Source organism: Ziziphus jujuba, chromosome 12 (assembly GCF_031755915.1).
Source record: "Ziziphus jujuba cultivar Dongzao chromosome 12, ASM3175591v1".
NCBI lineage: Eukaryota > Viridiplantae > Streptophyta > Magnoliopsida > Rosales > Rhamnaceae > Ziziphus > Ziziphus jujuba.
In genome coordinates, this window is record NC_083390.1 from 8742350 (window position 1) to 8756610 (window position 14261).

Below are 14261 nucleotides of genomic sequence, written 5' to 3' on the forward strand. Positions count from 1 at the left end.
AAAAAGCATTAGTTATTTACTAAATCTAAAAATCTTGGAAAATTATTATTATAAAATATATTATTTATTTATTACATGTATTTTTATATTTACATATATTATTTAGGGGGGAAAAATACTTATAAGATTATCTAATAAGTATTTTTTATAATGAAATTTGTATTTTTCCAAATGAAACATTTTTTAATGCAAGTTCAAATTTTCTATATATATATATATATATATATTTTACAAACTTCTTAAAAATATAATAGTAGTATCTAATAATTTTTTTTGTATTTTAATTAATTTTTTTAAAAAAATTGCATTTTACATTCTAAACTACATAGAATTGCATTTTACATATTCATTTTTTGCTTCATGTGCTAGCCATGTAACAAGTCTATTAAAAAATTAACGGAATAAGAGAGGAAGGTGCAATGGTGCACAAAAAAGTGAAGTTTTAGTGCAAAATACCAACCAAAAAAAAAAAACAATTGAGTGTAACATGTTAAAAAGTATGTAATTTAAGGTGCATTAGTATCAAAATCTCTTAATTTGCACGTCTAACCATTTATACACATTTTTTTTTAAAAAAGATAAACACCTAAAAAATTTTAAGATGCATATTCTTTAAAAAATAAATATGTAAATGTTTTAGACATCTACAAATTGTCATTTTTTATTGTAAAATTCCTCAAAAGATGACTTAATAATGTTAGGGTGAGGTCTATATGTGCGGTTGCCTTATAAGAAAGACTCTAAAGGAAGAAAAGTGATCAAAGTTAAAATAAAGTTTTAAGCTTATGAAATGCTATTGGAACAATTTTGTTCTAAGAAAAAAACAAAATGATAATAAAAGAAGATTTCTTTTTTGCAGCTAAAAAAATGTTTTGAATATGGGAATGGTGTATCTCGGAAAAAAACCAGATGGCTCTTATTTATTTTTACATGATTTTTCTATAAATTTTTAACATAAATGATTGATAAGATTTTAAAATGACTGATATGATTTAATATTTTAAATTTTTTTTTCTATTTATGTTGCGTATCAAAAAGTTAGTTTGTGAAATAACCATACAAAAATAGATGGTTCAAATTTTATCTCTTCAAAAATGTTTTGATTTATTTATTTTGGTAAACGAAGAAATATGCATTTAATTTAAAGTTTAATGAATTTAAGATAAATTATAGATTTTAAAGTATTTGATAAATTATCGTGAATTCCATAAATTGCATATAAACTTTAGAAAAATCCAAAGAAATTTCTAGAATCAAATCTGAATTTTATATTGATAATTTTATTCATAATCTCACTTTTAAACTTTTTATAAATGTATTAAAATTTATTATTTTTTTAAAATTGATAATTTTTTTAAATATTTTTAAAGTTTAAAATAATTTTATAAAGATATAATTTAATACACTTGAATTTTATTAAATATTTATAAAATTTAATAAAATTTAAATTAAATATTATTAAATTTATATATATAATTTTTAAATATATATTAAATAATTTTAAATTTTTAAACAATTTAAAATTCTATAAATTTTAAATTGAATATATTTAAAAAAATTTGTTGATGTACTGGTCATAGCAGTACGGAAAGAAAAATGTAGATATAGAAAAATAACGAGAAAAAATAAATATACATTATCAAATTCAAAATTAGACTTTTACAGTTTCACTCATCAATCAGGAAAGAATTTACAATTTACTGTGTTTCTTCTTTCACAGTAAATCTGACTTTTCATCACCAGCGAAAAATTAAAAAAAAAATAAAATCTGTACGGCGTTTGATCGCCGCAAAGCACCCTACACATACACAACAACCATTACCGCTGGCGTTTTCTGCAAAAAAAAAACGAACGAAAATGTCAACCCACAACGACACCATTTCTTCTTCTTCTTCTTGTGCAACTCCAGGGGGTGATTTCAGGCTTCGTTGGGATGTGTTTTTGAGCTTCAGAGGCGAAGACACCCGCCACAACATCACCATGAACATCTACAACTCTCTTCTGAAGCATGGCGTCCGAGTCTTCTTAGACGACGTCGGTTTAAATTTCGGGGATCAAATCACTCCGAGTCTATTTAAAGCCATCGACAACTCGGCCGCTTCAATCGTCGTTTTCTCGCCCAGATACGCCGACTCTCACTGGTGTCTGGAGGAGCTGGCTAAGATTTGGGAGTGCCAAAAATTGATCCTTCCTGTTTTCTACCAAGTCAGTCCCTCTGACGTTCGGAGACAGAGGGGACCTTACTTAGAGCATTTCAGAGTTCATGAAGAAAAGTTCGGAAACGACAAGGTTTTGACGTGGAAGAATGCCATGGAGAAAATTGGTGGAATTCGTGGTGTACATTTGTGGGTTTTCAACAACAGGTATAGCTCTCTCTCTTGCAGTGAGCTTTGAAATTAGTTATGTAGAGAAACAACTCCTTAAAGCCAAACCCACAAACAGAAATTATTGAATTAGTATGAAATTTGTCTTTTATGTTAGAAAATTATATTTTAGAAGTTAACACTATGATCTGCTTACTTTGGGTCCTTTGTTTATTTATTTGTTTTTTTGATGTTACTTTGGGTGTTTTCTGGGAATATTTTAATTTGTTGGTTGTAGCCCTTGAATAATATAATATATATGATTGGGAAGATTACTTCCTCAGTGGTGTTATATGCTCACTTAAAAACTTAGTTTTTTTAGTTTCCCTGCTGACTATAACAAATTTGGGATATTTTGCATAGCATATAAAATATTATTGTCAAAGTTCCAAATCCATCTCTGCAACTTTCTAATCACTACCGTTGTCATACTATTTTTTATTTTATTTTACATGGAAGATTGCCTCTAGTGGTTAATTAGTTTATTGTTGTTTGCAAACGAAGTCTATTTTGTCCCTCTAAATCCAACTTATACTGTAGTCACGCTTTTTTTTTTTTTTTTTTTTTTTTTGATGAACGTACATAAGTTTTTTTTAGATGATATGCCTCTAGAGGTTGATTAGTTTATTGTTGTTTGCAAACAAGTCTTTTTGGTCCCTCTAAATCTAACTTATACCTTAGTCACGCTTTTTTTTTTTTTTTTTTTTGTGGATGAACGTACATGAGTTTTTTAGATGATATGTTTGTTGGGACATGATTTTTTTTGTCCTATATATGTAATTCATATTTCTGTCTTAACAAGTGAAAAACATATTAGCTAATGACTAGAAACGGGATTAAGGAAAAGAGTTCAAGTTCTGTGTATGTTATCTGATTACTGGAGTCACAATAGCATATCTCTATGGCCTAATGAATTGGTAATCATGTTTGTTGACAGTGAGGAAACTGAAAAGATTCAATCCTTAGTCAAAAGGGTCTTGGAGGCGATAAGCAATACTCCAATGGGTGTGGCTCATCACACTGTTGGACTTGATTCCCGTATTGAGAAGTGCATGGAATTGTTAGATGTTAAATCAAATGGCATTCGAGTTCTGGGATTGAATGGTATAGGTGGGGTTGGCAAGACAACCCTTGCAAAGGCTCTCTTTAATAAACTTGTAGGTCGCTTTGGGTTCCACAGTTTCATATCAAATGTGAGAGAAAAATCAACTAAGGAAGATGGTATTATATCTCTTCAAAATGAGCTTATTAGTTGTCTTTCCCCTGACATGGCTCCTGTAACTGAGCAAAATGCTGGTATTTCTACAATCAAAGTCAAATTAAATGACAAGCGACTTCTTCTTGTTTTAGATGATGTTGACAACGTAAGTCAAGTAAATGCTCTGATTGGGAAAAGAGAATGGTTTTATGAAGGAAGTCGAATTATTATCACCACAAGAGATAGAGAAGTCTTTCCCGATAATCTTGTGACTGAATGGTATGAAGTCACAGAGTTGAATGAATCTGAGGCTCTACAACTATTTATTTACCATGCAATGAAAATAGAGCCAACAGCTAAATTTCTTGATCTATCCAAGAAAATTGTGTCTCTTACAGGATCATTACCATTGGCTGTGGAAGTTTTTGGTTCTTTCCTATTTGATAAGAGAAGAGTAGAGGAATGGGAGGATGCTCTCAACAAACTGAAGAAGATTCGTCCACGTTCTCTTCAGGGTGTGCTAAAGATAAGTTATGAAGGATTAGATGAGGAAGAAAAGCGTATATTTCTAGACGTTGCATGTCTATTTGTTAGAATGGAAATGAAGAGAGAATATGCGATTGACATTTTGAAAGGATGTGGTTATGAGGCTGAGTTAGCAATCACAAACTTCACAGCAAAGTCACTCATAAAGATTAATGAAGATAACATTTTGTGCATGCACGATCAAATTAGAGACATGGGACGACAGATTGTCAGAGAAGAAAATGTTGATGATCCTTGCATGCGTAGTAGACTGTGGGATCGTGATGAAATTCTGAATGTCTTCCACAATGACAGGGTATACATTTATAATAGCATCACACGAACATGCACATGCATATATATACTGGAGTTTGATATCTCCTTCAAGGTATAATAGCATCACACGCACATGCACATGCACATGCATATATATATATCCTTGAGTTTGATATGTCCTTCAAGGGACAGCTCGAGTGGAAAATTCCTTGGTCCGATCTAGGACAAACTCATCCTTTGATATGGTCCTAGAGAATAATAGAGGAAAAGAGACACAGAGAGAGAGATTGAACAAGAAAATAACTGACGATGGAAACATGGAATAAAACAACTTTAATGACCAAACAACTAAGTAATGGAAAATAACTGAAGTAGGGACTCTATCATTGATGCAGGACAGGTGGGGAAGAAAAGAAAATTTAAAATTTAAAATATAGGCTCTAGTATCATACTGGAATAATTTTAGAAATCAATTCTAAAATCCATAGATATCATATCTAAATTTGTTTTGCATCACACAAAATCAGATAAATAACTCTCAGAAAATAACTTGTACTATTAATCAACCTGTCTAAAAGAGTTACAAAAAACTCCTATTTATAGTAAAACGATCTAACAACATTAAGAAATTAAAATAATAAGATAACTAATTAAATAAGGAAACTAGTTAATAAAAGTATCTAACAACATAAGAAAACTAAAATAATAAAATAATTCTAATTAAATTAGGAAATTAAATTAAGTAAAAGCTAGTAAGATCTTTGAAGGTCCCAAATAAGCCCATTTTGTTCTAGATCATGCCAAATTAAAGTTTGAGCTGTAGACTGTAGTTTTCAGGTTGTTTCCATCTTGCATCAATCATGCTCTTGTGTGACTGAACTATGATATTCTTTTCCTAAGGAACTATTGATAAACTTGAGTTTGCTGAGTGTTTACTGTTTCACTTTTTCTTGGATTCACTCCAGTATCTCATTTATGATCCATTGTTTCAAACAGGGTAGCGAATATATACAAGGGATTGTCCTAGACATCAAACGGAAACAGAGGGTGAAGGATCCTAGTGGTGCCAGACTATCTTGGCAAAACCTCCTAAGAAACCCCAATATTACTTCTGCCATTACCTATTTAACGGAAAGTTACAAAGAATACCAACAAGAACAAGAAGAGAGAAAGAGAGAGGTTTCAATTTGCAGTAAACCACTTGGAACAATGATCCGTCTTAGAATGCTTCAAATAGATTATGTCAACATTGAGGGCAAGTTGAAAAATCTGCCAGCTGAACTGAAGTGGCTACAGTGGAAAGGGTGTCCTTTGAGATATCTTCCTTCTAATTTTTGTCCTCAGGGACTTGCTGTCCTTGATCTTTCAGACGATGGCAAAATAGAAAGAATTGGGGATTGCTTTGGTGACAAGGTCTTTTTCGCTTACCTGTCCCATTATTCTTATGACTATATTACTAATGTAAGTATGAGAACAACAACTTGATACACTAATAGGAAAATGCTTGTTTATGTTTTCTTCAGGTGGCTGAGAAATTGATGGTATTAAATCTTAGTGATTGCTATAAACTAGCAGCTCTGCCTAATTTATCTGGGAATCAAGCCTTGAAAAAACTTTTTCTTGAGAATTGCAAAGGACTGGTTAAGGTCCATGAATCTTTAGGCAATCTGAATACATTGCTTCACTTGAATTTGAGAGGCTGCTCAAATCTTATTAAACTTCCTACTGATGTCTCTGGCCTGAAACGACTTGAGAACCTTATCCTCTCCGGCTGTTGGAAACTGAAAGAACTGCCAGAAAACATAGGCAGCATGAAATGTTTGAAGGAGCTTCTAGTTGATGAAACTGCAATAGAAAACCTTCCCGAATCTATTTTCCGCCTTACAAAGCTGGAAAAGCTTAACTTAAATCGTTGCAGACTTTTGAAAAGACTACCCCAGTGCATAGGAAAGCTGCATTCTCTGAAAGAACTCTCCCTTAGTGACACTGGGTTAGAAGAGTTGCCAGATTCCATTGGATCACTGGCAAACCTTGAGAAACTTAGTGTGATGTGGTGTTCATCATTGAATGTACTTCCTGAATCCATTGGAAATCTCAAGTCTTTAACTGAGTTATTCATTTTGGGCAGTCCAATTAAAGAAATACCTTTACATGTTGGTTCATTGCTAAATTTGAAGAACTTATCAGTAGGAAAGGGACATGCTTTAACCAAATTGCCTGATGAGATTGGAAGATTAGATTCTATCGTTGTGCTTGAGATAGTTGAGACATCAATCAGAGCTCTGCCTGATCAGATTGGAGAGCTGAAATTACTTGAGAAACTTGAGATGATGAAATGTAGATATCTCAGATCATTACCAGAATCAATTGGAAGCCTGATGAGACTAACTACTTTGGTCTTATATGAAGCACAAATTACTGAGTTGCCGGAATCAATTGGGATGTTGGAAAACCTTATAATGCTAAAACTGACCCACTGTAAAGAGCTCTATAAGCTTCCAGATTCAATAGGAAAATTAAAGTCCTTGCACCGCCTGCTGATGTTTGATACTGGGGTGACAGAATTACCTGAAAGCATTGGGATGCTCTCAAGCTTAATGGCATTACTTATGGCAAAGAAGCCTCCTTATAATAGTGAGGGTACAGAGGAACCAATTTCCAATTCACAAGGGAAAGTTATGCTCCCAAACTCTTTCTCAAACCTGTCTTTGCTAAATGAATTCGATGCTCGAGGTTGGAAAATATGTGGTAAAATCCATGATGATTTTGAGAAGTTGTCATCACTAGAAATTTTGAAGCTTGATCACAATCATTTTTGCAGCCTTCCATCCAGCCTGAGGGGGCTCTCCATTCTCAAAGAGCTTTCTTTGCGTGATTGTAAAAAGCTCAAATGCCTCCCCCCACTTCCCTCGTGTTTGCTAGAGGTGAATATTGCAAACTGTACGGCATTAGAATGTATCTCTGACCTTTCAAACTTGGAGAGCTTAGTGGAACTGAATGCTACCAATTGCATGAAAGTTCAGGATATTCCAGGCCTTGAATGCTTGACGTCCTTGAGAAGGCTATACTTGAGTTGTTGCAGTTCTTGCCATTTGGTAATTAGGAGAAGACTTGCTAAGGTTCTCTCTCTCTCTTTCTCTCTTAAAATTACCTCCATTAAAATGCCTAAAAGAGAAGAAACAATTTTAAATCTTGTTAAAATAAATTTGTTGCAGAACTCATTGAGGAAAATACGCAATCTGAGTATGCCTGGAAGCAGGATCCCAGATTGGCTATCGCAAGATGTGATTAAAGTCTCAGAACACATAAACCGTGCTATCAAAGGAGTAGTTATAGGTGTAGTTGTCTCTCTCAACCATCAAGTACAAGATGACTCCAGAGATCAGCTTCCTGCGATTGTTGATATTCAAGCAAAGATCCTCAAACTGGATTTTCCCATATTCACTACAGCGTTGAACTTGGTAGGAGTACCAAGTACTGATGAAGATCAAGTTCACTTGTGTAGGTATCCTGTCGATCATCCCTTGGTTTCTCAATTGAAAGATGGCTATAACATACAGGTAACAAAGAGAGATCCACCACGTACCAAGGGAATTGAGCTGAAAAAATCTGGGATTTATTTGGTTTACGAAGGTGACGATGACTACGAGGGAGACGAAGAATCATTACCAGGACACCAGCAATCCATTTCAGAAAAGTTAGCAAAATTTTGCAAGAGTTTAGAAGAAGATGAATCTGCTTCTGAATCCAGTGGTGAAGTTACGAGTGAAATCCAAGAGATTGAGAGAAGAGAACAAAGAACCTCCTTCTCAGCATGCAGGGGTTGTTTCTGCTTCTCATTTCTGTCGGTCATCTTTGGTTTCGAAAATTGAAAGATGGCCATAACATATAGGTAACGAACAGAAATCCACCATTTACTAAGGGAATTGAGCTGAAAAAATCTGGCATTTATTTGGTTTGCAAACGGGACGACGGTTTACTCGAAGCCGTCGATGACTTGGCTGCTTTGATCGCCATTTTCTCGCCCAGATAGGCCGACTTTCGGGGCTCACTAAGATTCGGAAGTGCAGGAGACTGATCCTTTCCGTGCTCTACAGAGTCAGTGCCCCTGACGTACGGTAGCAGAGAGGGCCTTACCGAGAGCATTTCACAGTTCACAAAGAAAGGTTCGGAAACGACAAGGTTTTGAGGTGGAGGAATGCCACGGAGAAAACTGGTGGAATTTCTGGTTGCGATTTGTGGGTTTTCAAGAACAGGTAATAGCTCTCTCTCTTTAGCTCTGTTTCTCTTCATGATGGTGAAAGTGAGCTTCGAGATTAGTTATATAGAGAAACTGACTACTTAAGCCACACCCACAAAAATAAATGATTGAACTAGTATCAAATTAGTCTTTTTTGTTTGTAAAATATTTGAAGTTGACAGTATGTTCTACAGATTTTGGATCCTTTTTAGAATATCTTATTTGTTGGTTTTATCTATCGAATAATATAAAATATATGATTGGGGAGATGACTTCTTGAGGAGTGTTATATGCCTACTTGATCCCTACTATTTGATTTGTTTAATATCCCTGCTGACTACAGTTGTCATACTATTTTTTTATTTTAGCGAACAAGTCTCTTTAGCCATCTACACCCCCATTTTTTTTTTTTTTAATTAAATTGGCATCTTTAAACCCATTAGTCAAGCTTATTTTTTCAGATAAACGTACATATACTTTTCAATAGTATCTATTATCTGTTTGTATAGACATGATTTTTTGTCATATATATGTGATTCTTCTTTGTATGTCTTAACAAGTACAATTGAAAAGAATATTAGCTAAGAACTATAAAAATAGGATTTAGGAAAACAGTTCAAAGTTCAGCTATCTGATTATTGAAGTCACAATATCATATCTCTGTGTCCTAATGAACTGGTAATCATGTTTATTGACAGTGAGGAAACAGAGAAGATTCAATCCTTAGTCAAAAGGGTCTTGAAGGAATTAAGCAATACCTCAATCGGTGTGGCTGCTTACACTGTTGGACTTGATTCCCGTGTTGAAAAGTGAATTGGTAGATGTTAAATCAAATGGCATCCAAGTTCTGAGATTGTATGATATAGGTGGGGTTGGCAAGACAGCCCCTGCAAAGGCTTTCTTCAATAAACTTGTAGGTCAATTTGAGGTCCACAGTTTCATATCAAGTGTGAGAGAAAAATCAACTAAGGGAGATGGTATTATCTCTTCAAAATGAGCTTTTTAGTTGTCTTTCCCCTGGTACGGCTCCCGTAAGTGAGGTCAATGCTGGTATCTCTGCAATCAAAGTTGGATTAAATGACAAGCGACTTCTTCTTGTTTTAGATGATGTTGATAATGTAAGTCAAGTAAATGCTCTGACTTTGAAGGAAGTCGAATTATTGTCACCACAAGAGATAGAGAAGTGTTTCCCGATAATCTTGTGACTGAATGATATGAAGTCACAGAGTTGGATGAATCTCAATAGATAAATTTTCTGATATGTCTGAGCAAATTGTGTCTCTTGCAGGATCATTACCATTGGCTGTAGAAGTCTTTGGTTCTTTCCTATTTGATAAGAGAAGAATAGAGGAATGGGAGGATGCTCTTAACAAACTAGAGAAGAGTTGTCCACGTAACCTTCAGAATGTGCTAAAGATAAATTATGAGGGGTTAGATCTTTGATTTATTTGGTTTACGAAGGTGACGATGACTATGAAGGAGATGAAAAATCATTACAAGGAAGCCAGCAATCCATTTCAAAAAGATTAAAATTTTTTTTCCAGAGTTTAGAAGAAGATGAATCTGCTTCTGAATCCAGTGGTGAAGTTAAAGAGTGAAGTCCAAGAGATTGAGAGAAGAGAACAAAGAACCTCCTTAGCAGGCAGGTCTTATTTTGTTTCTGTTTTCATTATTTTTCCATTTATATTTATTTTGATAGCTTGGTTTTACTCATCATGTTCATCACCATACACTCATTAGTTGTACAGATTCTCAGTCGTGTTTTCTGCTTTGTAAATGTGTAAATATGTTTCTCAAGATTGATCTTTATTCTATTTCTTGGTGAATGTAAAATAAAACCTCACGCATAAGGTCGACTGGTTTCAAGTACCAGGTAGCAATGCTCTTACGAAAGCAAGAAAAAACACCATGCAGAAGCACTGTTTTTGTGCTTTTTGATAGGAAACATAACCATTCATTGAAACAAGCTCAAAGCGAGAGAGAGAGAGAACCTAGCCCGGTCAGAAAAGTTCCAGATACACACAAAATAGTTACATGACACTGATCACACACTCGATAGAATAACTTGTGCAGTTTTACAATAGAGAATCCAATGATAACCGATAAATCAGTGGATTACTTTCAGGTAGAAATTTATGTCAACTTTCACGTGCACCAGCAAAAAATTTCCGAGTTCAGCTGGATCATTAGATGCAGATGTACAAAGGTGAGACAACAAATCCTGGCAACAATAGTATTTCCGAGAGATTTAAAACAAAATAAAAAACAGAAAAAAGAAATAAAATAATAATAATAAGTAAAAAAAATTAGATTTTGGAGGTGGAACAAAATTGAGAAAAATATGTAAAGGAAACAAAAAATCTAGGGTATGGCACAGCTAAGTTACAAATATTTCTACAGCTAAATATCAGAATGAAAACCTTATACAAGAATCTCTGTTTCAATCTGTTTCTTTTGTCCAATCTTTGGTCTTGACTTCATGCTGGCTCTCCGAGCAACATCCATGCTTTTTGAGGGGCATGTACACCTAGCTGAGAAGCAAAAAATGACTTATAGCCATTCGATTCAAATATAAAGCCCGTGTGCTTTGATAATTCTATTAGAAGTTGAGCTATGGCATAGCTTCTTGCCTCGTCCAGATCTGGTGTGAGCTCATTTCCAATGTCCAACAATTCTGTCCTGGTTCTACCTTCAGGCTCATGCCTATGGATTTCCTGAATATTGTTTTATGTTTGCAGCTGTGAAATGTAGTCCGGTATGTCTTGCTCGCATACCAAACGAACACAGCACATGTTCACATCTAAATGATTGCCATGAGAAGTCTGCACAAATGAAAACTCAATCTGACCACTCGCTATTAAACCAAGCATTGCGAGGCAATAACACAAGCCAAAGGTTATATGGCTCATGAATCACGTATCCGCCTAATACCGGAAAGAAAACACTTTCAAGCCCCCAATTTCGACAGTTCATTTTCCCATTGCATTGAATGCCATACATACTCGTGGAGGTAAAAAACACACACACACACACACACACACACACACAAAGGAAAACCCATCCATTCACCTTCATACCAACTAGATTCTAGCCTCATAGTTTTGGACGACCCGAAATTTCGATGGATGAACCACTTTGGAGTTTTGCATCCAGGAAGTACGATATCCAATTTGTCAGATGTAGTATGGTTGATCTGTAACTAAGGAGGAAAACAAAAAATATATATATATATTTTAAACATTTTGTATGCATTATAAATTAAAAATGATAAGGAATTAAATATAAGAAGAGAGAAATTTAGAGAGGACGTGAAGGTATGTTTTCAATGAAGTAAATATGGTCCTTTCACTGTCTTGCTTCCTTGATAATTCGAGGCATCCAACGCAAAATGCTGAACATCGCAAGTCATACTGCTTTGCTGGATCTAAGAATGTTTCTAATGAAGTACATTGGAAATCTCAAGTCTTCAACTGAGATTTCATTTTGGCAGTCCAATTAAAGAAATACCTGTACTTTTTGGTTCATTACTAATTTTGAAGAGCTTATCAATAGGGAAAGGAAAAGATTTAACCAAATTGCCTGATGAGATTGGAAAATTAGATTCCATTGTTGTGGTTGAGATAGATGAGACATCAATCAGTGCGCTGCCTGATCAGATTGGAGAGTTGAAATTACTTGAGAAACTTAAGATGAAGAAATTTAGATATCTTATATAGTTACCAGAATTGATTAGAAGCCTGTTGAGACTAACTGCTTTAGTCTTATTTGAAGGACAGATTACAGAGTTGCCTAAATCAATTGGGATGTTAGAAAACCTTATAATGCTCAAACTGACCAAGTGCAAGGTGCTTTGTAACCTTCCAGGTTCAACAGGAAAATTAAAGTCCTTGCACCGCCTCTTCATGGATGATACCGGGGTTACAAAATTACCTGAAAGCTTTGGAATTTCTTTCAAGCTTAATGACATTGCATATGGAAAAGAAGCGTCCTAATAATAGTGAGGATATAGAGGAACCAATTGGCAGTTCGCAAGGGAAAGTTGTGCTCCTAAACTCTTTTTCAAGCCTGTCTTTGCTACATGAATTTAATGGTCGAGGTCGGAAACTTTGTGGTAAAATCACTGATGATTTTTGAGAAGTTGCCATCACTAGAGATTTTGAAGTTTGATCACAATCATTTTTGCAGCCTTCCATCCATCCTGAGGGGGCTGTCCATTCCCAAAGAGCTTTCTTTGCCTGGTCGTAAAAAGCCCAAATCCCTCCCCCAACTTCCCTCGAGTTTGGTACAGGTGAATATTGCAAATTATACAGCATTAGAATATATCTTTGACCTTTCAAACTTGGAGAGCCTAGTGGAACTGAATGGTACCAACAGAAAGAACGTTCAGGATATTCCAGACCCTGAATGCTTGAAGTCCTTGAGAAGGCTATACATGAGTTGTTGCAGTTCTTGTCATTGGTAATTAGGAAAAGACTTGCTAAGGTTCTCTCTCTTAAAATTAGCTCCATTAAAAAGCTTAAAAGTGAAGAAAAAAATGTTAAATGTTGTTAAAACAAAGTTGTTGCAGGGCTTGTTGAGGAAAAAAAGCAATCTGAGGATGTCTAGAAGCAGGATCTCGGATTGTTATCACAAGGTGTGATTAAAGTCTCAGAAAGCATAAACCTTGCTATCAAAGCGTTGAACTTGGAAGATGGCTATCAAAGAGTACCAAATACTGATGAAAATAAGGATCACTTGTGTAAGTATCCTGTCGGTCATCCCTTGGTTTTTCAATTGAAAGATGGCTATAATATGCTGGAAACAAAGAGAAATCCACCACATACTGAGGGAATCGAGCTGAAAATGATCTTGGATTTATTTGGTTTATGACGGTGATGATGACTACGAGGAAGACGAAGAATCATTACCAGCAAGCCGGCAATCCATTTCAGAAAAGTTAAAATTTTTCAAGAGTTTAGAAGAAGATGAATCTGCTTCTGAATCCAATGTTGAAGTTAGAAGTGAAGTCCAAGAGATTGAGACAAGAGAGCAATGAATCTCCTCAGTAGGCAAGGGTTGTTTGTGCTTCTCAATTCTATCAATCATCCTTTGGTTTTTCAGTTGAAAATGGCTATAACATACAGGTAACAAAGAGAAATCCACCATATACCAAGGGAATCATTACAAGGAAGCCAGCAATCCATTTCAGAAAAACTAGCAAATTTTTTCAACGGTTTAAAAGAAGATGAATCTGCTTCTGAATCCAGTGGCATGATTAAGAGTAAAGCACAAGAGATTGAGAAAACACAACAAAGAGCCTCCTTAGCAGGCAGGGGATATTTTGCCTCTGTTTTCATTGTTGTTCCATTTATATTTATTTATTTATTTATTTATTATTTGCTTGGTTTTACTTATCATGTTCGTCACCATATACTCGTCAGTTGTACAGATTCAGAGTCACATATGTTCTGTTCTGTAAATGTGTGAATATGGTCCTCAAGATTGATCTTTATTCTATTTATTGGTGAATGTAAAATAAAACCTCATACATAATAAAAAGGTTGATTGGTGCATTCCATGAAAGAAATTAAAACAAAATAAAAAATAAATAAAAATAAAACAATACACAACATAACAAACAAAAAATGCTCTAAAAAGATTCAAGAAATGCCAGGTGACA

General features: G+C 34.6%; 1 protein-coding gene and 1 pseudogene across 3 annotated transcripts; both read left to right on the plus strand.

The window, feature by feature from the left end:
- Positions 1–1745: 1745 nt before the first annotated feature.
- Positions 1746–10311, plus strand: LOC107434099 (disease resistance protein RUN1). Of its 3 annotated transcripts, none has more exons than XM_060813636.1 (7): positions 1746–2363; positions 3301–4402; positions 5359–5775; positions 5886–7481; positions 7578–8618; positions 9301–10032; positions 10147–10311. In XM_060813636.1, exons 1-5 carry the CDS (start codon positions 1858–1860, stop codon positions 8232–8234), a joined length of 4278 nt encoding a protein of 1425 aa, XP_060669619.1. In that variant the 5' UTR covers positions 1746–1857; the 3' UTR covers positions 8235–8618; positions 9301–10032; positions 10147–10311. The 3 variants fall into 3 exon arrangements, with proteins under 3 accessions (XP_060669619.1, XP_015901000.3, XP_015900999.3); XM_016045514.4 differs by having other exon boundaries at positions 9301–9720; positions 9891–10311; XM_016045513.4 differs by having other exon boundaries at positions 9301–10311.
- Positions 8561–10311, plus strand: LOC132800134 (disease resistance protein RUN1-like; annotated as a pseudogene).
- Positions 10312–14261: the final 3950 nt, after the last annotated feature.